The sequence below is a fragment of the Pristis pectinata genome, chromosome 32, assembly GCF_009764475.1.
Source record: "Pristis pectinata isolate sPriPec2 chromosome 32, sPriPec2.1.pri, whole genome shotgun sequence".
In the NCBI taxonomy this organism is placed as follows: Eukaryota; Metazoa; Chordata; class Chondrichthyes; order Rhinopristiformes; family Pristidae; genus Pristis; species Pristis pectinata.
Genome location: NC_067436.1, coordinates 2,487,200 through 2,512,072, shown reverse-complemented (window position 1 = coordinate 2,512,072; position 24,873 = coordinate 2,487,200). Strand labels below are relative to the sequence as shown.

The 24,873-nt window shown below is 44.3% G+C and overlaps 1 protein-coding gene across 2 annotated transcripts in view; it reads right to left on the bottom strand.

Moving 5' to 3' along the window:
• ice2 (interactor of little elongator complex ELL subunit 2) overlaps nt 1–24,873 on the bottom strand; it is a 96,435-nt gene that overhangs the window by 56,469 nt on the left and 15,093 nt on the right. For both annotated transcript variants that reach the window (XM_052042413.1, XM_052042414.1), the window contains exons 6-9: nt 21,900–22,059; nt 13,927–14,111; nt 8,783–9,740; nt 7,517–7,692 (exon numbers count right to left, since the gene is read on the bottom strand). In XM_052042413.1, coding sequence (XP_051898373.1) covers nt 7,517–7,692; nt 8,783–9,740; nt 13,927–14,111; nt 21,900–22,059 — 1,479 coding nt within the window. The remainder of the gene's footprint in view (nt 1–7,516; nt 7,693–8,782; nt 9,741–13,926; nt 14,112–21,899; nt 22,060–24,873) is intronic.

The window sequence follows — 24,873 nt, the reverse complement described above, 5'->3', positions numbered from 1 at the left end:
ATGGTTATCAGACAGAAAACAAAGAGTAGGAATAACTGCATCAGTAGGAAGGCTGCAACTAGTGGGGTACCACAGGGATTGATGTTGTATCAGGATTTTTGCTAAGGGGATCAAATGTCATATTTCCCCAAGTTTGCCGACAAAACCAAACTGGTGGGATTGTGAGTACAGAGGAGGAGGGAAAGAGGATTTCAAGGGATAGGGACAAGCTGAGTGAGTGGGGAGAAAAACACAGAAGGAACGTAATGAGGAAAATTCTGATGCTATCCACTTAGCGCATATAACAGAACAGCAGAGTATTTGTTACATGGTAAGAGACTGGATAATGCTGAGGTTCAAAGGCACCTAGGTAAATGTACACAAGCCCAGATGTAGGTGCAGCAGGCGATGAGCAGGGTAAGTGGTATGTCAGCCTATATAATAAGGTGGTTTAATTACATGTGAGGAAGTCTTATTCTAATTGTATAGGGCTTTGACAAGATCACACTTGAAATATTCCGTGTAGTTTTGGTCCCCTTACCCAAAAAGGTGTACTTTCCATAGAGGGAGTACTTTTTGTAGAGGAAGGTTTACAGGACTGATTCCAGAGATGGTGAGTTTGTGTATGAGGACTGAGTACAGTCGTACTGTGTTTTCTGGGGTTTGGAAGAGCGAGAAGAAAGGGGTGGCACAGCTTTTAGAGCTGATGTCACACAGAAGCAAAGATTTGGCTTAAATCCTGACCTTTGGCTCTGTGTGGAGTTTGCATGTTCTCTCTGCGAACATGTGGTGAGCTTTCCCCTACATCTCAAAGATGTACTGGTTGGTAGCTTAACCGATCACAGTAAATGGCCCCAGGTGTGAAGGTCAACAGTAGAATTTGAGGGGATGAGAATAGATTGGTGTAAATAAATAATTTAACGAGTAGCATGGACTCAGTGGGCCAAGGGACCCGTCTCCGTGCTGTATTACTACTTTTCATCAACACAAACAAAATTCTCAAGGGCTTAACAGGCTAGATGTAGGGAGCATGTTTCCACCGACTGAGGAGTCCAGGACCAGGGGGCACAGTTTGAGAACAAGGGGCAAGGCTGTTTCGGACTGAGATAAGGAGAAAATTCCTTTAGTAGTAGTGAACCTTTGGAATTCTCTTTCTGGAGGCCTATGGAGGACCAGTCATTGTATTCATTCAAAACAGGGATTGACAGCTTTCGGAATATTAGGGAATCAAGAGAGATGGAGACAGCAGAGGAACAGGGAACTGATGGGAAGATCAGCCATGAGCAATTAACGGTACAACAGCTCGAGGGGCCACCTGTGCTCCTCCTGCTCATATTTCTTTTCTTATAATGCTGCTCAGGATATTCCACAGAACTAATTTATAGTTTCTATATCCTTGAACAGATTCTTCCTTCTTCATAAACAGGAAACAGAACATTTGCAGAGACAGTGCTATTAATACATAAACTGCCACACAGAGTGACAAGAGTGTTAGTGAGGAGTGGTAATTTAGTAAATATTCACAATGTTAAGCTTCACTGAACAGCAAACAGTCACACATCACTTGCAAAAGGCAAGGTAGCTCACTTTGAGTGATGGTTTGACAATGGAGCAAATCTGTTTGCCAATCATGGAAACTGGAATCATTAACTGGTTGAAGATTAATCAAAATGCTGGAGTAAAATATTCCCCAAATTGTGGCAGGGAGCTGTATTTAACATTATGGTTTATTTTGACTGCTAAAGGATTATACTACTTTTAATTGTAATAATTCTGGATGAATGGAACATTCAAGCCACCAAGTAATGATTGGGAATTAAAAATCTAACATCTGATTTTCATATCACAACATTATTACAATTTCTCCATCAAAATAGCCCAAGATAGAACATGTGGCCAATCAGAAGCCTGGAAGATTTCAGAAGTCACAGAAGTTTCAATCATTGTTGATAAGGAATCATTGTGTGGACTCAATGCACCAAAAGACCTGTTTGCCAATTAGTGCTGGAGAATGAAACAATGACAGGCAATCACTGCTCACAGACAAGAGTGGATCCGGCACAGTATTAGCTCCAGGGGGCACAGCACACACAGTGCCTAGTGCAGATGCAAGAAGACACAGACAGTGCTGGGGCTGGAGACAACACAGAACATAAGAAACAGGAGCAGGGGGAGCACAGCCAGCCCCTCGAGCCCCTTCCATCAGTCAATAAGATCACAGCTGATCGAACCATGGCCTCAACAGCACTTTCCCGCTCACTCCCTATACCCCTTGATGCCCTTGTAGGTTAAATTTAATCTCCACCTGGAATATATTCAATGACTCTGCTTCCACAGCTTTCTGGGGGAAAGAATTTCAGAGAGATGCAACGCTATGTGAAGCAAAATTCTTCCTCATCTCCCTGTGAAATGGGTGGCACCTTATTAGAATACAGAACAATACAAGACAGTACAGGCCCTTCGGCCACAATGTTGTGCCGATCTATATTAACCTTATCCCCATTCAATCTATCCCCTCTCTACTTCACCTCCCATAACCCTGTTTTTCTTTCGTCGATGCGCTTATCTAATATTCTCTTAAATGACCCTATCGTATCAGCCCCAGCAGTGTGTTCCAGGCACCCACCACTCTGTGTGTAAAAAAACCTACCTCTGACATCTCCCCTGAACTTTACTCCACTCACCTTAAACGGGTGACCTCTAGTATTGGCCATTACCGCTTCGGGGAAAATATGCTGGCTGTCCACTCTGTCTATGCCTTTCATAATCTTATGCACCTCTATCAAGTCTCCTCTCATCCTCCGACGCTGCAAACAGAAAAGCCCTAACTCGCTCAACCTCTCCTCATAAGACATGCTCTCCAATCCAGGCAGCATCCTTGTAAATCTCCTCCGCACATCCTTCCTATAATGTGGTGACCAGAACTGAACAAAATATTCCAAGTGTGGTCTAACCGGAGTCTTATAGAGCTGCAACATTACCTCTCGGCTCTTGAACTCAATCCCTCGGCTAATGAAGGTCAGCACACCATACGCCTTCTTAACCGCCCTATCAACTTGTGCGGCAACTTTGAGGGATCTATGTACTAGGACCCCAAGATCTCTCTGATCCACCACACTGCTAAGAATCCTGCCATTAACCATGTACTCTGACTTCAAGTTCAATCTGCCAAAGTGTATCACTTCACACTTCTCCGGATTGTACTCCATCTGCCACTTCTCCGCCCAGCTCTGCATCCTGTCTAAATCCCGTTGCAAACTACGACAACCTTCTGCACTATCTACTACACCACCAACCTTCGTGTCATCTGCAAGCTTCAACCCACCCTTCCACTTCTTCATCCAAGTCATTTATAAAAATCACAAAAAGCAGGGGTCCCAGAAAAGATCCCTGCAGAACACCACTAATCACCGACCTCCAGGTCGAATACTCCCCTTCTACAACCACCCTCTGCCTTCCGTGAGCAAGCCAATTTTGAATCCACACAGCCAATTTTCCATGGATCGCATACCTCATGATTTTCTGAATGAGCCTACCATGGGGAGCCTTGTCAAACGCCTTGCTAAAATTAATATATACCACATCCACTGCACTGCCTTCCTCAAAAAAACTTTATTAGGCTTGTGAGGCATGACCTGCCCTTCACAAAGCCATGTTGACTATCCCTAATAAGACTATGCTTCTCCAAATGCTCATAATTCCTGTCCCTAAGAATCCTCTCTAATAGTTTGCCCACTGTAAGACTCACTGGTCTATACTTGCCAGGATTATCCCTTTTACCTTTCTTGAAGAATGGAATAACGCTTGCCATCCTCCAATCCTCTGGTACTATTCCTGTGGCCAGGGAAGACTCAAAGATCATCATTAATGTTCCAGCAATCTCTTCCCTCGCTTCCCATAGTAACCTGGGGTATATCCTGTCTGACCCCAGGGACTTAGCTATCCTAATGCTTTTTAAAAGCGCCAACACTGCTTCTTTCTTAACCTCGACATGCTCCAACACATTTGCCTGTTCTACGCTAACCTTACGTTCATCTAAGTCCCTCTCCCTGGTGAACCTCCCCTACCTCCTTTGCCTCCAAACACATTTTTTCCCCCTTATCCCTTAGCGGACCTACCCTCACCCTAGTCATCCTCTCGTTCCTTCACATATGTGTAGAATGCCTTAGGGTTTTCCTTAACCCTACTTGCCACGGCCTTCTCATGTCCTCTCTAGCTCTCCAAAGTCCCTTCTTATGCTCCTTCCTGACGACATAAGGTAGGTCGAGCCCTGTCTGATTTTTGCTTCCTAAACCTTAAGTATGCTTCCTTTTTCCTCTTGACTAGACCTTCCACCTCTCTTGTTAACCATGGTTCCTTCACGCTACCATCCTTTCCTTGTCTCAGCGGGACAAACCTATCTAGAACCCCATGTAAATGGTCCCTGAACAACCTCCACATTTCTGCCGTGCATTTACTGTTGCCAGTTTACGCTCCCAAGTTCTTGCGCTTCCCAATACCATCGTAATTTGCTCTCCCCCAATTAAATACTTTGCCATAATGTCTGCTCCTATCTTTGTCCATGGCTATGCTAAAAGTCAGGGAGTTGTGGTCACTATCCCCGAAATGCTCGCCCACTGAGAAGCCTGTCACCTGAATAGGATCATTGCCTAATACCAGATCCAGCATGGCCTCTCCTCCTCTACATACTGTGTCAGCAACCCTTCCTGTACACACCTAACAAATTCTGCACTGTCTAAACCTTTTGCACTAAGAAGGTGCCAATCAATATTAGGAAAGTTGGTCACCCATGACAACAACCTTGTTATTTTTGCACGTTTCCAAAATCTGCCTCCCGATCTGCTCCTCAGTGTCCCGATGGTTATCTGGGGGCCCATAGAATACTCCCAATAGAGTGATTGCTCCTTTCCTGTTTCTGACTTCCACCAACACTGACTCAGTAGATGATCCCCTCTATGATTTCCTCCCTTCCTACAGCTGTGATACTATCCCTGATTAGCAATGCCACCTCCTTCCACCTTCTTCCTTAACCTTTTTGAAACATCTAAACCCTGGAACCTCAAGCAGCCACTCCTGCCCTTTCAACAGACAAGTCTCTGTAATGGCCACAACATCGTCATTCCATTCTGAAGCTATACCCTCTAGTTCCATCTACCCCCAAGGGGAAACATCCTCTCAGGATTCACCCCGTCAATACCTCTTTGTATAAATTATATGTTTGTATGAGATCACTTTTTATTTCATAGATCAGTACAGCACAGGAACAGGCCCTTCAGCCCAACCTGTTGTGCCCAGTTAGACCCATGTGTATAGACTCACTCTCTTCATACATCAACTCCTTCATCCCAGGAATCAACCACACTCTGTCTTACAGCACTTTCCCAAACAGCTGCAGAAGATGCACAATGATATTTCACCTCTTCCCTTCCCACCATCCAGGAACCCAAACAGTCTTCCCAGGTGAAGCAGTGATTCACTTGCACTTCTTCCAGTCAAGTGTATTGCCCTCAGTGTTCACAATGTGGCCTCCTCTGCATTGGAGAAACCGAATGCCAACTGGGAGATTGTTTTGCGGAGCACCTACATTCTGTTTGCAAGAACAACCCCAAGTTTCCTGTTACCTGCCACTTTAAGTCCCCATCCACTCCCAGTCTGTCCTAGCTCCTGTGGCCTCCTCTGTTATAATGAGGCCCAAGGGAAGCTTGAGGAACAACATCTCACCTCCATCTGCAGCCCTTTTGTCTCAATACCAAATTCTCTGACCTTACTTAATTCACTTCCCCTGTCTGTATCAGAACTGACCATTGCTCCTGCTAGTCATCCATCTCTGATATTGGCTTCGTTTTTCTCTCTCCATTCCTACAGCCTGTCCCACAGCCCTGCTATTAGCAACAGATAACCTGGACAAAGAAGCATAATTACTCTCTAACTGCCCTGATTTACCCATTTGACCAGATGACTCATCCCCACGGCAACCCTGGTCTTACACAGGCACTGATGTCCGCTGTCCTCACCATCCTTCCTGTTATCTTCTCAGCAACCTGAAACTATCATTTTTTTAATTTCTCTTTCCCATTCCGATGAAAGATCCTCAATCTTTAACGTTAACCATTTCTCTCCACAGGTGTTGCCTGACCCATTGAATGTTTCCACCATTTTTTGCTTTTATTTCAGATTTTCACATCTGCAACTTTTTTTGATTTGCACATCCTGACACTGTTTTCTACTGATCAGCCAAACTCCTGCCCATAGAAGTAAGTTACCCTGTGCCTTCTTTCCAGAACCAATGGAATCCATGCAGATTATCAGCAATGCAATCATTTCTTGGCTGTCAGGTCCGGGGAACCTACAGGAAGTGGACCGGGGCGGGGGGCGGGGCGGGAGGTGGACTGGGGCGGGGATGGGGCAGGAGGTGGGGCGGGGCAGGGCGGGCAATGGAACAGGGCAGGGCGGGGCAGCGGACCAAGACACAGGAGGGCAAAGACCACGCAGGAGCTTGTCATGATGTGGAATGCACAACGCTGTGCTGTGGCACGTGTTGTTGACACTTGAGCATTTAATGACCGAAGGAATACATTATAACACATGCTTGGTACATCACATGTGGCACAGATTGCATGCAGGAACGACATACTTGGATTGAACAAGATTTTGTGTGCCAACACAACGATTGGCAGAAACTATTTAGAAGTATGGCAACACTGAAATGCTACGGAGCCAACATTTGAAGCAGCTCTCACAGTTGCAATGATCATGACAGTTAATACACACACAGCAAGCTCAACAGACTGCATATAATAATGCCCAGAAAACATTTTGCAATGGTTCTTATTGAGGAATGCGTAGCTGCTAGACAACTGGAAATGTTTCCCTGCATTTCTTTGACATAATGCCACATGATCTTTTATATCCACTTAAGACAGCCAGCGCCTCCTTTCCAGGGCACCAATGCTCAAGACGAGAGGGCATGGCTTTAAGGTTATGGGTGGGAGGTTCAGGGGAGATGTCAGGGGGAGGTTTTTCGCCCAGAGAGTGGTTGGTGCATGGAATGCACTGCCTGGGGTGGTGGTGGTGGAGGCAGATACATTGGACAGGTTCAAGAGAGTTTGTTGGATAGGCATATGGAGGAATGTGAGTTAGAGGGATATGCGGGAGGAAAGGGTTAGATAGTGTGAGGGTGGTTTGATGGACGGCACAACATGGTGGGCCGAAGGGCCTGTTTTGTGCTGTATGGTTCTCTGGTTCTATGCTTCTATGGTTATGTGGATATCTAATTTGAAATCTCATCTAATCTTAACATTGAAAGAAAAACAGAGCAACCCAGTGTTGAACCACCTCAGCACCACACTGAAGCATCAGTCTGGACTTTTCTGGTTACCAATCCAGAGTGAGATTTGAATCCATACCTTTCTGATTCAGAGAAGAGCATGATCCTCGATACAGAGCAGGAGTGTATGGCTTAATCCATATCATAACAATGAACCTGCGTTAGGTTAGGTGCCACTAAGAATACTGCATTGGGAAGGGAAGCACTCACCTTCTTTCCCGCTCCTTTGTTCGAGCGTGGCCTGATCTGTGTTTTGTGTATACTTCCACGCACAAGTAAGAGAAGGTCAGATAAACTGAAGAGTTTGTAGGTGACGTTCCCAGATGATGGCGCTGTGTAATCAGATGCCGATTCATCACAATTCAGGAGCTCCTCTGACAAGAGATCTAAACCAGATACAAAGCATGCTGAATTATACATAACCCATACCAATCTTGTTTATATTTGTAATGAGCAGTTGTCATTTGTTTTCATTTTATGCAACTGATATAATTAGATACAGCAGGGATAACAAACTTCAGTTTCTATCAACCTTCAAGTGCTCAGAAGACCAGAATTCTTCAATAAAAGTAGTCCACAGTAGGCCCATAGTAAAATTATGTCTCTTCACTGTCTAATTGTGAAAATAACCTCCATAGTGTCTTTCTATCAGGGACGTGGACTCATTGCTTCAAATTGGCAACTAAACGTAGAAAGAAGTAACTCTTCCCTCAGCTTGCTTCTGCTCGTCATCCGACCTTACTCACCACCCAGCTCCCCAACCATGCCCACCCCCACTGCACTGCACTGTACCATCTCCTGCACCTGACCTGAATTGCATCTCACTGAATTGCAGGGCTGAGGTCTGAAGCTAAGTATATAAAAATGACAGAAAATATAATTCTCTTTTGTGGACTGAATTCTTCAGGATATCCAATTATACTTTCTTTCATTTCTCTTTTTTTGTCGAATGTTGACATTGGTGATAAGGCAGCATCTATTGCCCATTGCTGGTGAGCCACCTGAATATATTTCAAATGGAAATGAGGGATCATCGTCATTGCTCTGGAGTTGCATAAAGGCCACACAGAGTAGAAATGGCCCAAATTATATAATTGAACCAGATGTGTTTTCACAGCAGTCTGGTAGTTTCACGGTCACCACTACTGAGCAGTTTGTTGAATTCAATGAATTTAAATTTCCCAGGGCAAGATTTGAATTCCATCTCCAGGTTGTTGTCAACACCTCCGGGTTACTCATTCGAGTAATTTAACCAGTGCGTCAGAGATCTCAATTTCACCTCGTGACTCTTGACTGTCTGAGTGCAACAACATGGGAGATGTACTATGTTTTGTACAGGTTATTATCGTTGCAAGCAACAGTCTTTAATTTGAGATTGAGAATTCACTAACACAGATATCATATCAATGACACGGCACTCTTGGTGCTTACTTCAAAGTCATATTGTTTAACAGCAAGTTCATTAATAGTTCTTACGTGTCCTTGTGTTCTGGGCTGTCTTTTCCAAGAAACTGGGAACATTCCCAAAGGCAGAAGTCTGGGAGTCAGGAATGGTGATAGGATTCCAATCGAGTGGTGGTTGTCCATGTGGGTTATGGCACAACGAGCTAGATTCTTGTGTTGCTTGTGGCTGGTCAACTGGCTTCTTGGGGTTGGACTTTAAGAGCTTACATTGCATTCTCAGAATCTGCCCAACCGGATCAAATTCCTTCAAGAGGGTTTTGGAGGCCATCCTTTTCCGCACCAGGCCCGTGGACTTTAGCTTCTTGCTGGTGGGTGCATTCTGGTCAGGAGAGGGCGACCGAGGCGTATCTGGAATGATTTCTTCCGGACCTTGACGATCAAGCTTCTCTAGGATAGGTGCCACATTACTTGCAGCAGCTTCCACAGGATGACAACCATCATTGCTAGCTGGAAAGTTTGTATCAATGACCAGTTGATCTTCCTCCGAATCACTATCAGATTCCAACCCTTTAAAACCAGCCATTTCATCTGTACCATCATTGGCCAAGGTCTCACTGTCTCCTTCAACTCTTATCTCTTTCTTTGGATCACCTTTCTGTTGATCTGAGATGGAGAGCCTTCTGCAATCAGTGGTTTCCAATGCATTTGACTCTCTGCCACTGTTTGGACAGGAGTGTGAGGAGAGAAGCTGATTTTCCTGAATTTTTTTTTTGGTCACAAGCACAGAAGGTGATTTTGTCTTGGTAAGATCCTGGTCTTTAGTGTCCCCTGTTACAGGAGCACTTTTGGAAGCTTTGGTCCTCAAGGCATGTTTACAAGCCCTGGGGGCATCATCTTTCAGGAGAGGTTTTTTTGTCAGTCCTGAAGAAATTGTCCCAAATGTCTCCAATTGGGTAAAGTCGGCATTGAAATCCAGGTCACTGCTTCCACAGGCATTGACACTTCTCTGGTGCTCCCGGGAATGGAATACCTATATTTAACAAAAGGAACACAGGCACTGTTATTGGGAACTTCTTATACAACTGGACGACACTGTGACCTCATTAAAAAGCTTCAGACAATCAGTACGTGAGAAAAAACAAATAATTACTTTGCCAGCGTTGCACTGGCAGATACATCTCCATCACACCAGCAGAGCTCCCACCCACCCACTATGCCAGTAAAGCCCTGTTCCTCCTCACCCATCCACCAGTAGAGCCCTTCCACAGTTTGATGTAGTCATGGAACGAGGCTTTTGACAAGGGCAATGGCTGACCAGTACTTTTGTGACCGGTAGGTTGTTAGCAGTAAAGTTCCAAGGGGCTCAGTACATGGTTCCTTGCCTTTTGTAGTTTTTAGTTACAACTTAGATTTAAATGCAGGGATTACAATACAGTAAAGACACCTACGTTAGACTATTGTTTATTGACTACAGCTCTGCCTTCAATACTATAATCCTAAGCAAACTTGTCACCAAACTCCAAGACCTAGGACACAACACCTCCCTCTGTAACTGGATCCTTGACTTTCTAACCAACAGACCGCAATCAGTGAGGATTGGCAGCAGTACCTTCGGCATGGTTATTCTCAAAACTAGTGTCCCACAAGGCTGCGTCCTCAGCCCTCTACTCTGCTCCCTATATACTCACGACTGTGTGGCCAGATTCTGCTCTAACTCCATCTACAAGTTTGCAGATGATACCACCATTGTAGGCCGTATCTCAAACAGCGATGAGTCAAAGAGTACAGGAAGGAGGTAGAGAGCTTAGCGGAATGGTGTCATGACAACAACCTTTCCCTCAATGTCAGCAAAACAGAAGAGCTTGTCATTGACTTCAGGAAAGGGGGCAGTATACATGCACCTGTCTACCTCAATGGTGCTGAGGTCGAGAGGGTTGAGAGCTTCAAGTTCCTGGGAGTGAACATCACCAATAGCCTGTCCTGGTCAAATCATGTAGATGCCACAGCCAAGAAAGCTCACCAGCATCTCTACTTTCTCAGGAGGCTAAAGAAATTCGGTATGTCCCTTTTGACACCCATCAACTTTCATCAATGCACCACAGAAAGCATCCTATCTGGATGCATCACGACTTGGCATGGCAACTGCTCTGCCCAGGACCGCAAGAAACTGCAGAGTTGTGGACACAGCCCAGCAAATCTCAGAAACCAGTCTCCCCTCCATGGACTCTGTCTATGCCTCTTGCTGCCTTGGTGAAGCAGCCACCATAATCAAAGACCCCACCCACCCGGGTCATTCTCTCTTCTCTCCTCTTCCATCAGGTAGAAGATACAGGAGCCTGAGGGCACGTACCACCAGGCTTAAAGACAGCTTCTACCCCACTGTGATAAGACTATTGAACCCTTATACGATGAGATGGACTCTGACCACACGATCTACCTTGATATGACCTTGCACTTTATTGCACTGCACTTTCTCTGTACTGTTATTGTTTTTTTTTAACCTGTACTACCTCAATGCACCCTGTACTAACTCAATGTAACTGCACTTTGTAATGAATTGACCTGTACGATCAGTAAGCAAGACAAGTTTTTCACTGTACCTCGGTACAAGTGACAATAATAACTCAATACCAATACCAAGAAGTTTGCAGGCAATACAGAAACCAGCCCCATGATTCATAGCCAGCTTTATACCATCAAAGACAAATGTTCTGGCCAGTTGAGAATGGAAATGTAATTTAATTCAGACAGTTAATCCATTAGGGGAGATGCAAGCTACATCAATGCACTCTGTACTGACTCAATGAAACTGCACTGTGTAATGAATTGACCTGTACAATCGGTTTGTAAGACAAGCTTTTCACTGTACCTCGGTACAAGTGATAATAATAAACCAATACCAATACAGAATAAATGGGAGGATATTGAATATTATGGAGGAATAGAGGGACCCTGATGTATGTGTGGATCCTTAAACAGGATAAACTAATAAATAAGGTGGTTAAAGGGAAATCCAGAATGCTTCCTTTTATCAGCATAAAGGGAAGAGCATGGAGGTTCTGCTGGAAATGTGTACAATGCTAGTTAGGTCACACGTATTTGGAGAGATGTGATTGCATTGGAAAGGGTGCAGAGGAACTTTATGAGGACGTTGGCAGGACTAGAAAATTTTAGCCAGGAGGAAGGATTGGAAAGGCTGGAGCTGTTTTCTTTGAAGAAGTGGCTATGGGGAGACTTAACTGAGATGTATAAAATTATAAGCATGTTGTGGAAGTAGGTACTCGAGCAACATTTGAGAAGTATTTAGTTAAACACTTGAAATGTCAGTGTCAGGCAAGTACTGAAAATGAGATAGTGTAGGTAGATACACGGCGTGATAGATGATGGACAAAATGGACTGAAGGACCTGTTTACGTCAGCAGAGGGATCACAAACACAAACATAGCCCCAGGGCTGACTGGTCATAAACCCCAGTTCTATTTTGTCTTGGTGAGATCAGTCTTTTTCTATTCAAAAATCAAATTGCTCAATTGCCATGCTGATGTGGCAAAAGCAAATATGCGAGATGGACCTTCAATACAAATTAAATGCACTTGAATTGCAAATACAGATAGGTACAGATTTGTGGATCTTCCTGTGCAAGATGCTTATGTACAGTGTGCAAACTGTTTTTTTCCCCTACAGCCACTGTGCTGCCAAAGTAGTTCACTGACTGTAAACTACATTGCCTGGTTGTGAGAAACGCCAAGCAAATGAAAGTCTTTTCACTTTTTTATTATGACGCTGGAGTACAGGTTAGTCACAAACTAACCAAATGGTAGAACTAACTCAAGAGATATCAGGCATCTCTCTTGCTCCTATGCGACACACAAAATGCTAGAGGAACTCAATGTGTCAGGCAGCATCTATGGAGGGAAACAGAAATGGAGGGAATTGTCTTTTTCCCTCCACAGATGCTGCCTGATTAGCCGAGTTCCTCTAGTGTTTTGTGTATTGCTCCAGGTTCCAGCATCTGCAGTCTCTTGTGTCTCCTCATGTTCCTGTGTTGAAAGACGATTTGGAAAAAATGGACTTCCTGATAAAAGTAGATTCACATGATGTCAGAGGATTAGGAATTGGGAGTGTGGGGTAAGGGGAAGGGGAAGGGAGGTCCTGGGTAATGGCAGCATTAAGAGAGGAGCCCAAACTCTGGTTATGGAAATGCAAAAGAATAGGATTTAAAGACTGGTAAAAGTCTACATATACACTTAAGTACAAATAATAATATTAGATGTGAAAACTTAATTAAATAAAGTTGATAAATTTAAGATTAATTCTTCCTTCTTTGAAAACATACAAAAACCAGGTTGTCAGAATCTCGTTCTAAAGCGTTTAAAGAGGTAGCTCAATAGGCTTTAGAAGCCAGGAAAAACTTGGTAAGCAGTAGTGTTTCCATGCAACGGAAGGCTCAGTTCTGGAGAGAGTACGAGATTCAAAGAATCACAGACAGCACAGAAATAGGTCCTTTCAGCCCATTTCATCCATGCTAACCGTGATGCATACTTACGTTAGTCCCATTCACTTGCACTAGGCCACTACCCCTCTACACCTTTTCTATTCAAGTACCTGTCCAAATGCCTTTTAAACATAGAAGTTGTATCTGAAACAACCAACTCTGGCAGCTCGTTCCTGATAACCATCACCCTCTATGCGAAAAACTTAACACTCAAAATCTTTAATTTTGTCATCTTAAACCTGTGCCCTCAAGTTCAAGACTCCTCTGCCCCAGGATACAGACTATCCATGCCCATCATTCCTCAGCCTTCTATATTCCAGTGAGAACAAACCCAGCCTATCCAATCTCTCCTTATAACTACAGCCTTCAATTCCATGTAACATCCTGGTGAGTTATTTCTGCACTTTCTCTATTGCTGTTACTTCCTTCCTGCAATGTGGTGACTAGAACTGTACACAATACTCCAAGTGTACACGGGAAACAACAATGTGTACACACGAAAGACTGTAGATGCTGGAAATCCGGAGCAACACACAAAAAATGCTGGAGGAACTCAGCAGGCTAGGCAGCATCTATGGAGGAAAATGAACATTCCCCTTCACAGATGCTGCCTGAACTGCTGAGTTCTTCCAGCATTTTTTGTGTGTTGAACCAACAATATGTCCCAATTCTCTTCTTTTCTGAAAATAGAGAGACTCAAATTGAAGGCTCAATAACTTACGTTCTCTTCTGATGTGCTGCTGCTTTGTGGTTTGTCTAATGTCAAATTTGACACTGCTGTGTAATTTTTTTTGGACATCAATAAGTCTAAAGGAACTTCATAAAAAAGCAAGTTCTTCTCTCTCACAGTAAGTTCTTTCTTGGGCAGAGGCGAGTCAATGAAGACAACTTTCTCCATTTTATTTCCTTTGAAAACAGAACAGAAAGGTATCTCAATCACTAGCAAAACATTATCCAACCAAAACCATTCTCAAACTTACAGGCATCAGAGGATATTTATCAAATGAAGGACAGTGAGAAAAATTGACCTCTCAAGGTAATGAAGAAATAACCTTTGAAGGAGAGTGCTCAATATCATTCGGAATTCCTCATGGCGTTCCTCCGTGAACAAGGGAAGGAATGTTTACAGGAACAGGAGTGACATGAAATGGATACAGATTGTAGGAGATGGAATATCAATAAATCAATTATCATGTTTCTGGTAATACTGCTTGAAGAAACAATGGTCTGAACATCAGCAAACTTCAGTTCTCCTCATAAAGTTATGGTGAAGGCCACTGAAGAACGAAGACCTCATTTTCCAACTCCCATGGTACATAAACATCCCTGCTAATTTTCTAACATATTCTCTCCCTCAACTACCTCTCTTCATGCCCACTCTCTCAGCATTTAGAAGAGGAAGTACACAGCTAATTGTGGGCACTACAACAAAGATGTGAAGGCCTTAGAAAGAGCAGAGTTTTACCACCATTACAGGAAACCAAGTCTTAGCATTCAAATAGAGACACAAGAAAGACTGATACCCTTCAGGGTCTCTCCTCAAAATGTCGACTGTCCATTTCCCTCCACAGATGCTGCCTGACCCGCCGAGTTCCTCCAACATTTTGTTTGTTGCTCCAGATTTCCAACATCTGCAGTTTTTCATGTCTCCATTTTGCTGCTCCACTGTGAAGTCTCTTTGAGGTACGTAGTCCTGATGAAGGGTATCGACCAAAAACATTGAGTGTCCATTCCCCTCCATACATGCTGCCCGACCTGCTGAGTTCTGCCAGCATTTTGTGCATTGCTCTTAGCATTCAAACATTAGTACCCATCTCATAGAACAGTAAAGCACAATACAGGCCTTTCGGTCCACAATGTTGTACCGACCTTTAAACCTCGCCTTAGACTATCTAACCCCTTCCTCCCACATATCCCTCTATTTTAAATTCCTCCATATGCTTATCTAACAATCTCTTGACTGTGACCAATGTACCTGCCTCCACCACCGCCCCAGGTAGTGCATTCCATGCCCCAACCACTCTCTGGGTAAAAAACCTTCCCCTGATATCTCCCTTGAACTTCCCACCCATTACCTTAAAGCCGTGCCCTCTTGTATTGAGCATTGGTGCCCTGGGAAAGAGGTGCTGGCTGTCCACTCTATCTATTCTTCTTAATATTTTGTATACCCCTATCATGTCTCCTCTCATCCTCCTTCTCTCCAAAGAGTAAAGCCCTAGCTCCCTTAGTCTCTCCTCATAATGCATACTCTCTAAACCAGGCAGCATCCTGGTAAATCTCCTCTGCACCCTTTCCAACGCTTCCACATCCTTCTTATAATGAGGTGACCAGAACTGGACACAGTATTCTAAGTGCGGTCTAACCAGAGTTTTATAGAGCTGCATCATTACCTCACGGCTCTTGAACTCGATCCCTCGACTTATGAAAGCTAACATTCCATAAGTTTTCTTAACTATCCTATCCACCTATGAGGCAACTTTCAGGGATCTGTGAATATGGACCCCTAGATCCCTCTACTCCTCCACACTACCCAGAATCCTGCCATTAACTTTGTACTCTGCCTTGGAGTTTGTCCTTCCAAAGTGTACCACCTTACATGTCTCATCACATTATAACTGTTGTTTAAAGACAATCAGCCACTCTGGCACTGAAAATCAACGTGGAATCTATTTCCTCCGGACTTTTTGGGACAGTTTAAACATTAAAACTTTTAAAAATTCACTATTTGAGACTTAGTGTAGCTAGAAATACCTTGGTACTACACAGTGCCACCTAGTGGCCAGTGAACTGCTCAACTTGCCAATATTCTGTCAAACAACCACACTCATCTGCTTCGGTACACTTCTGCCCAGAGAACAATTGTGCATGTTATTTGGCAAATAAACCCAATGATAAAATCTGCTTTCTAGCCTCCTGCAAATAACATACACCAATATCCAGATTAACATTTGGAACTGCAGAGTGAATTCGTGGGACAAAGCTTTATAAACAGGATCTCTGAAAATACTCCCTCTCAAAATGGCTACATCACAAAATTATTACAAGAACATTAGTAACAGTTCCTGGTGGATCATCATTCCTGGTGAATGATGTAACCGCCTGGCAGTGAACTGCATACAACTGTGAAGCTGCCTAATTCTCTATGATAACTACTAATCAAGGCTCAGGCTATAATGGAATTTAGAAATTTGCTGTACAGCATGTGTTTTTACTGAAGGTCCTCTGGGATCCATCACCTTATCTCCTTAGTACCTTGGTCAGGTTGCCAAAACACCTACTAAATTTTAAAATGCTGGAAATACTCAGCAAGTCAATGCTTTCTGTTTTTATTCAGATTTCCAGCATTTGCAGTGTTTTTGATTTTTCACCTGCAAAATCATATCATGGCAGGAAGGTCAGGTCCTTTCAAATGTAGATCCTAATCCCTTCTTAAATGTTTTGTTTCAATGGCTTCAAGTGCATTCCAGATTATAACTCACTGTGTAAAGAAAATGTTTTGTTATGACACCTCTGGTTCTTTAGTTTGTCACATTAAAATTGTGCTCTTCTACCTGGACACTATCCTGCCCCCTGCCCCCCACCCCGGTCCAATCTCTTCCTACCAAAAAAAAGTAACCGTGACCTGCATCTTCCTGTTGCCAGTCACTTCAACTCCCCCTCCCCCTCCCACACTATCACTGATATGTCAGTCCTCGGCGTCCTCCACTGCCAGGAGAATTCCAAGCGCAAACTGGAGGAACAGCTCATTTTCAGTCTTGGAACCTTGCAGCCTGACGGCATGAACATTGAATTCTCCCACTCCCCCACTCCCCCCCCCCCCCCCCCCCCACCATGCTTCTCTTCTTCTTCCCTTTCCTCACCCTTTTTTTCCCTTTCTCTCCTTACCTTTGACCTATCCTCCGGTCGATCTGCTCTCCTCTCCCCTGCACCTGCCTATCACTATCTCTTACCTGCATCTACCTATCACCTCCCTGTGCCCATCCTGCCTACCCTCTTTTGTCCACCTATCACTGCTCTGCTTTTCCCTCCTATATATTGGGCTTCCCCTTTTCCTATCTTCAGTCCTGAGGAAGGGTCCTGACCTGAAACGTTGACCGCCTGCTTTTCTCTACGGATGCTGCCTGGCCTGCTGAGTTCCTCCAGCATCATCGTGTTTTTCATCTTGAGTTATCAAGCTTGTTGTCATAGTTGATAACTCTCTCATTATCAACTCTATCAAATCCAGGCATCATGTTGAACAACTCTTAAATCTGGGCTTAACCTTCTCTACTGTAAGGAGAATTACCTCAGCTTCACCAGAGCATGTAGGGAAATGAAGTCTCTCACCTCCAATAGCATTCCAGTGACCCTCCACTATCCCCCTCTTCAGTGCCTCCACGTCTTTCTCACAGTGGCTCTGCAGCCAAAGCCTAATCCCAGTTACTTAAAGGTTTAGTTAATATCCTTGCTCATGTTCCGCAGGACATGTTCCACAGGACAAAGCCAAGGGCTACATGTATTTTCCTTAATAAAATACAAAACGACTTCATCTTGCCATTTAATATTTCTGTACATGCTTTCTACACACACACTCTCTACAAGAGCAAGTCTCTCAGTCCTGCTCCCCAACTCTTTCCCCCCATGGAGACCAGTCTTAAAAGCAATACTAATGTCATTGACAAGACCTTCTTGCCTTTGTATTCTATACCTAATGCCCAACACCCTATTTGGGCTCATCAAATTCACCAACTTTAGGTAACTCATTCTTTTTCACTCTTTCTGCAGAGATCGCAAACTTTGTGACATGGTGTCAGAACAGCAGCCTAACGTCAGCAAGATGAAAGTGGCAGCTGTTGACCTAAGGAAGATGGGGGGTTGGCGAACACAACCCTGTCTTCATCAATGGAGCTTCTGTCGAGATGATCACCTGCTTCAAGTCCCTCAGCATCCATATCACCAGCAACCTCTCCTGGCCCCTCCATGCTGATGTGGTGATCAAGAAACCACATCAACGTATGTACTTTCTTAGGCATCCGAGAAGATTTGGCTTGCCCACAGGGATTCTCTCGAACTTCTACAGACACGCTATAGAAAGTATCCTGATGGGCTGCATCTCAGCTTGGGACGGCAACTGCTCTGCTCTGGACCGACAGAACCTGCAGAGAGCGGTAAACACGGCTCAGTCAGTCACAGGCTCATCACTTCCTTCCATCCAGTCCGTCTCCACGGTGCGTTGCATCAGGAAGCCTAACAGAATTGTTAAGGGTGCCTGCAACCCTGGCCATTCCCTTTTCTCTCTTCTACCTTCTAGGAGAAGATACAAGAACTTGAAAGTCCAGACGACCAGACTCAAGAACAGCTTCTTCCCTGCTATCAGACTTCGGAACCAATCACTTCTTTTGCATCTCCCAGGTGGTGCTGCCACGTTCTTGAACCCTTAATTCTATCTCTTCCATTACCGACACTTTAACATTTCTTTTTGCACTCCCTCAGGTTGCACCACTATGCACCAATTCCGTTGTTTTGCGCTTGTCACTGTATTTATTATTACCATATATATTGTTTACTCTGTGAGCTTCACGCGAGCAAGGAATTTCATTGCACCCTTGTGGATATGACAATAAACTGATCTGAGCTGAATCAGAACTGGCCACTTTTGCCTGTCATCAGTAACAAACAAAATGCTGGAGGAACTCGGCGAGTCAGGCGGCATCTGTGGAGGGAAATGGACAGTCGACGTTTTGGGTCTCGACCTTTCATCTGTCCAGGGTGCAATGAAATTCCTTGTCCACATGAAGCTCACAGAGTAAACAATATACATGGTAATAGTAAGTACAACGACATGCAATTGGGATCACACGTGACACTGTAAGGGCCTCTTTATTTAAGGAAGGACGTTAATGTATTGGAAGTAGAATGCTTACAAGACCATGACCTGGAATGGGTGGTTATCTCACTAGAAATAGTTGGATCAGATAAGCTTGTTTCTGCTAGAGGTTAGAGAGTGAGAGGGGACTTGACTGGAACATGTGAGATTCTGAGGGCGGGGCCCGAGAGGATTGTGGATGTGGAGAAGATGTTTCCTTTTGTGAGAGAATCGAGAACTCAATAGTCACAGTTTCAAATACCAGGTAGCATAAATGGCAACAACCCATCAATCCCAGATGAGCTCAATGCCTTTTTATGCAAGCTTTGATAGGGAGAGCTATGACACACCCATGAGTCCCCACAAATCCAGATGACCCTGTAATCTGTCTCTGAGGCCGACTTCTGGGTGAATACATGAAAGGCATCCGGTCCAGATAGTGTACCTGGCTGATCTGTGGGGGCCAACTGGCTGGAGTATTTACAGACATATTGAAGCTCTCGCTTCTGTGATCCAAGGTTCCCACCTGCTTCAAGGCATCTATTGTACTGCTGCCCAAGAAAAGGGTGGTGACCTGCCTCGATGACTACCATCTGGTAGCGGTTACATCAACCGCAATGAAGTACTTCGATAGGTCGGTTATGGTACGAATCCACCCCTGCCTCAGAGATGACCTGGATCCGCTTCAGTTTGCCGACTGACATAATAGGTTAACAGCAGATGTGCTTTCTCTGGCTCTTCACTCTGCTCTGGACCACCTGGACAACAGGAACACATATGCAGGCTGCTGTTCATCGACTACAGCTTAGCATTCAGCACTATCATCCTGTCTATACTCATCACCAAGCTTCAAGACTTGGACCTCTGTATCTCCCTCTACAACTGGATCCTCGACTTCCTCATCAGCAGCCGTCAATCAGTGAGGATCGGTAATAACATCTCCTTCTTGCTGACCATCAACACAGGTGCACCTCAAGGCTGTGTGCTTAACCCCTTCCTCTACTCTCTAAACACACACAACTGTGTGGCTAAAATTGGTAAATTGACTTATTATTGACACATTTAATGAGCTACAGTTAAAAACTTTGTTTTGCATGCCACCCATACAAATCATTTCATCACATCAGTACACTGAGGTAGTACAAGGGAAAAGCAATAACTGAATGCAGAATAAAGTGTTACAGTTACAGAGAAAGTGCAGTGCAGGCAGACAACAAGGTGCAAACCATTACGAGGTAGATTGTGAGGTCAAGAGTCCATCTTATCATACTAGGGGACCATTCAATAGTTTTATAACAGCGGGATAGAAACTGTTCTTGAGCTTAGTGGTATGTGCTTTCAAGCTTTTGTATCTTCTGCCTGATAGGAGGGGGAAGAGAGAATGTCTGGGGTGGATGGGGTCTTCGATTATGTTGGCTGCTTTACTGAGGCAGCGAAAAGTATAGACGGAGTCCGTGGAGGGGAGGCTGGTTTCCATGAATGTGCTGAGCTGTGTCTACAACTTTCTGCAGTTTCTTGCGGTCTTGGGCAGAGCAGTTGCCATACCGAGCCGTGATGCATCCAGACAGGATGCTTTCTATGGTGCATCTAAAAAAATTGGTGAGTGTCAAAGGGGACATATCAAATTTCTTCAGCCTCCTGAGGAAGTAGAGGCACTGGTGAGCTTTCTTGGCCGTGGCATCTACATGGGTGGAGCAGGATAGACTATTGGTGATGTTACTCTGGGCAACTTGAAGCTTTCAACCTCAGCAAAGGAGTTTGTACACCACCTTCATTCCTGAAGTCAATGACCAGCTCTTTTGTTTTGCTGACATTGAGGGAAAGGTTGTTGTCCTGACACCATGCTAGTAGGCTCTCCATCTCTTTCATTTACTCTGACTCATCATTATTGAGATTCTGCCCACTACAGTGATGTCATCTGCAAACTTATAGATGGAGTTAGAGCAGCATTTGGCCACACAGTCGTGAGTGTATAAGGAGTAAAGTAGAAGGGTGAGGACGCAGCCTTGCAGGGCACCAGTGTTGAGGATAATTGTGGCAGAGGTGTTGCTGCCTTTCCTTACCGATTGCAGTCTATTAGTCAGGAAGTCAAGGATCCAGCTGCAAAGGAAGGTGTTGAGTCCCAGGTAATCACAGCTCCAATGCCATATACAAATTTTCCAATGACATCACTGTTGTTGGATGAATAACAGGTGGCGATGAGTCAGTGTACAGGAGCGGGATAGGACACCTGGTCGAGTGATGGCACAACAACTACCTCTTGCTCAACATCAGTTAAACTAAAGGATTGTTGACTTCAGGAAGGGGAAGGAGGGCGAACATGCGCCAGTCTACATTGGTGGATCGACAGTGGAGAGGGTGTTAACATATTTGGATCACTTGTCCTGGGCCCAGCACATAGATGCAATCACAGGGAAGGCATGACAGTGTCTTTACTTTCTTAGGAGGTTGAGGTAGTTTAGCATGTTACTAAACACTTTAATAAACTTCTACAGATGTACTGTTAAAAGTATCCTGATTGGTTGCATCATGGTCTGGTACAGCAATTCAAATGCACAGGAACGTAAAAAACTGCAGAGAGTAGTGGACCTTCTGAGAGAAAAAATTCACCTAATCTCTGGACAGAGATAAGGTGATTTCTTTCTTTCAGAGGGTCATGTGCTTTTGGAACTCTCTTCCTTCCAAAAGAAGCAGAATCCTTGAATAATTTTAAGGCATAGATAGCTAAATGCTTGACAAACAAAAGGGAGAAAGGTCAATCGGAGTAGCTGTAAATGTGGAGTTTAAGTCACAAACAGATCAGCCATGGTCTTATTAAATGGCAATTACCAATCACTGAAAAGATATACCTTCGCCACAGATGGTTTTCACATGTACAGGAATCTCCCACGGTTCTGTATAGTTTGGCCCACAATTATTCAACAGGGTAAACAATGCCCGGCTGGTCAGAGACACTTTTGCTCCATACTTCACACTCAGCTTCTCTGCATTCACATCGCAGCTGATATCCTGAAACAATAATAAAACAGTCCACGTGTTGAAACAATACCAACAAACATGTTTTAGAATGGTGCCACATAACAAGGCATTAGCACCAGTGACTAAAAGGAGCACCTTAAGACAAAGGTATGGACTAGACCGTGAACTTGGGGCCAAAGCAGCTGAGGTTACATTTGCCAGTGGAGAAAGGGAGAAAAGGACAGGGGGAAAGAGGAAGGAGCAAGAAACCAGTATGGAGGAATGAGAGAGAATTCCCAGGAGTGAATGAACAAGGTGACACAGTAGTGCAGCGAGTAATGTTGCTGCCTTACAGTTCGAAGGACCCAGGTTCAATCCTGACCACTGGTGCTGTCTACGTGGAGTTTGTACATTCTTCTTGTGATTGTGTGGGTTTCCTGTTTCCTCCCAACTCTCAAAGACGTGTGGACTTATCGGTTAATTGGCTGCTGTGCGGTAAGTAGCAAAAGAAGCAAAGGGCAGTTGATGGGCATATGAGAAAGAGCAAGATACAGGAGAATCTGACAAATGGGATTACTCTGGGAGTTGTCAGCGGCCAGATGACCTGTGTGCTGTAATGAGTAAGGAGCACACGTATACAGCATACAGTAAAGAAGTAGGCCACTTGGCCCTCCTGTCACACTAGGGTTTAAGCTCCATCAAACCTTCTCCCATCCTTCCTTGTGTATGTCAACATAACCATGTACTCTGTCTCTGATACTTAACCAGCTTTCCCTTAAAGGCACTTGCATGTGCCTCAAGTATACCTCTTGGCTGCAACTTCTATTTTCCTACCACTGACTAGTGAACCAACTGGAGTGCCGCCATATAGGTAAGGAGTAGTAGGATTTCTTATAATCACAGCAGTAACAAACTAACTCCAAAACATTGTTTATAATCAACTGGACAACTGTTGACAAGTCCTTTGAATATCTCCTTGTGCTTGAGGGGTTAAAATTAGATGATCAACTGTGTCTTAGCAACACACAAAAGGCTGGAGGAACTCAGTGGGTCAGGCAGCATTTGTGGAGGGAAATGGACAGTTGACGTTTCGGGTCAGGACCCTTCATCCAGACTGAAAGATAGAGGGGAGATAGCCAGTATAAAAAGGTAGAGGGATGGGATGGAGCAAGAGCCAGCAGGTAATAGGTGGATCCAGGTAAGGGGGTCCTTAGTTCAAATTGTCTTGTTCACTTGTATAAATCTCTACTTGAGTGTTTGTACATTCATAGCATCCTGAAGAGGTGAAACCCAAAGACACCTCACTTCACTCAGCAATAGTGTGCCCCATACCTCACAGAGGTGTGGCCCACAGATATCTCACATCCTCCGCAAACAAATCTTCATTGGTCGTGAAGCCACAATCCCCAATCTAAGCAGCACAACTTAAAGACAAACTGAATCCTGCTCAGCTCCAGCAGGATTCAGCAAGAAAGGTGAGCTGGACTCTTTTAGGGAAACTGTTGAAAAAAAATCTTTGGAATGGGACTTATGATCACTTGGAAAGGCAGAGACTGATTAGATTGATCAGCATAGCTTTGTGCGTGGGCAATCCTGCCTCACAAATCTGACTGAGTTTTTTTGAGGAGGTTACAAAGAAAATTAATGAAGATGAGGTGGTAGTCATGGTGTTAATGGACATTAGCAAGGCTTTTGCCAAGGTCCGCGCAAGGTAGGCTGATCCACAAAGTTAGGGCACATGGGATCCAGGGTGTTTTGGATACAAACTGGATACAGAAATGGCTTAGTGATGGGAGGCAGAGGGTAGTGGTGAACGGTTACTTTCCTGAATGAAGTCAGTAACCAGTGGTGCGCCACAGGGATTGGTGCTGGGACCTTCTATATATAAATGACTTGGATGTCTGATAAGTAAGTTTGCCAACGACACACGAAGATTGCTGGGGTTGTAGATAGTGAGATAGTTGCCTAGGGATTCAGAGGAACGTCGATCAGCTGGAAAGTTGGGCGGAATGGTGGCAGATGGAATTTAATCCAGACAAGTACGAGGTAATATATTTAGGGTCATCTAATGTTGGCCAGACATACAAACTGCAGGGATTTTAGAAGCATTGATGTACAAAGGGACCTTGGGGTGCAAATTCATAGCTCCCTCAAAATGGTGACACAGGTGGATAGAGTAGTGAAGGTGGTGTTTAAGCTTGCTTGCCTTCAGAGGCAGGGGTATTGAGTATACTGTTATTCTCTTCAGTGACAAGGCAGGTGGTGCTGCTGCCTCACAGCTCCAGCAGTCAGGTTCAATCCTGGTCTCTCGTGCTGTGTGGAGTTTGCACCTTCTCCCTGTGGCCATGTGGGTTTCTGCCTGATGCTCTGAATTCCTCCCACATCCCAAGGATGTGCTGATTGGTAGGTTAATTGGCCGCTGTAAATTATCTCCAGTGCAGGCAGCTGGCAGGAGAATGGGAAGAATTAATGGGCAGAGGAGAGAGAGAATATGTTTCAGAGGAGTAAGTGGGGAATGGGATTGGTGAAATTGCTCTGAGAACTGGTATAGACTTGAGGGACAAAAATGAAAATATGAATGAAATTCAAAGAACTTTTCCCAGGATCATCTTAATGTGAAGAGGTTGTATGGAATATGATAAATGTATCTACCGAACCTCTTGCTTACACTATCTTCTCTTGGTGCCCATTATAATTTCCCATTTAGCACAGGGTAATTCCACCGTACTGCCGTTAACTCATTGTGTCGCAGAACTGGCTGGACTGCAGAGAAATTCCACCATTTCAACCAACTCAGTCCTAATACCTAAATCACCATCAGTTTTAAATGATTATAAAATCAAAACATTGCACAATTAATGACTT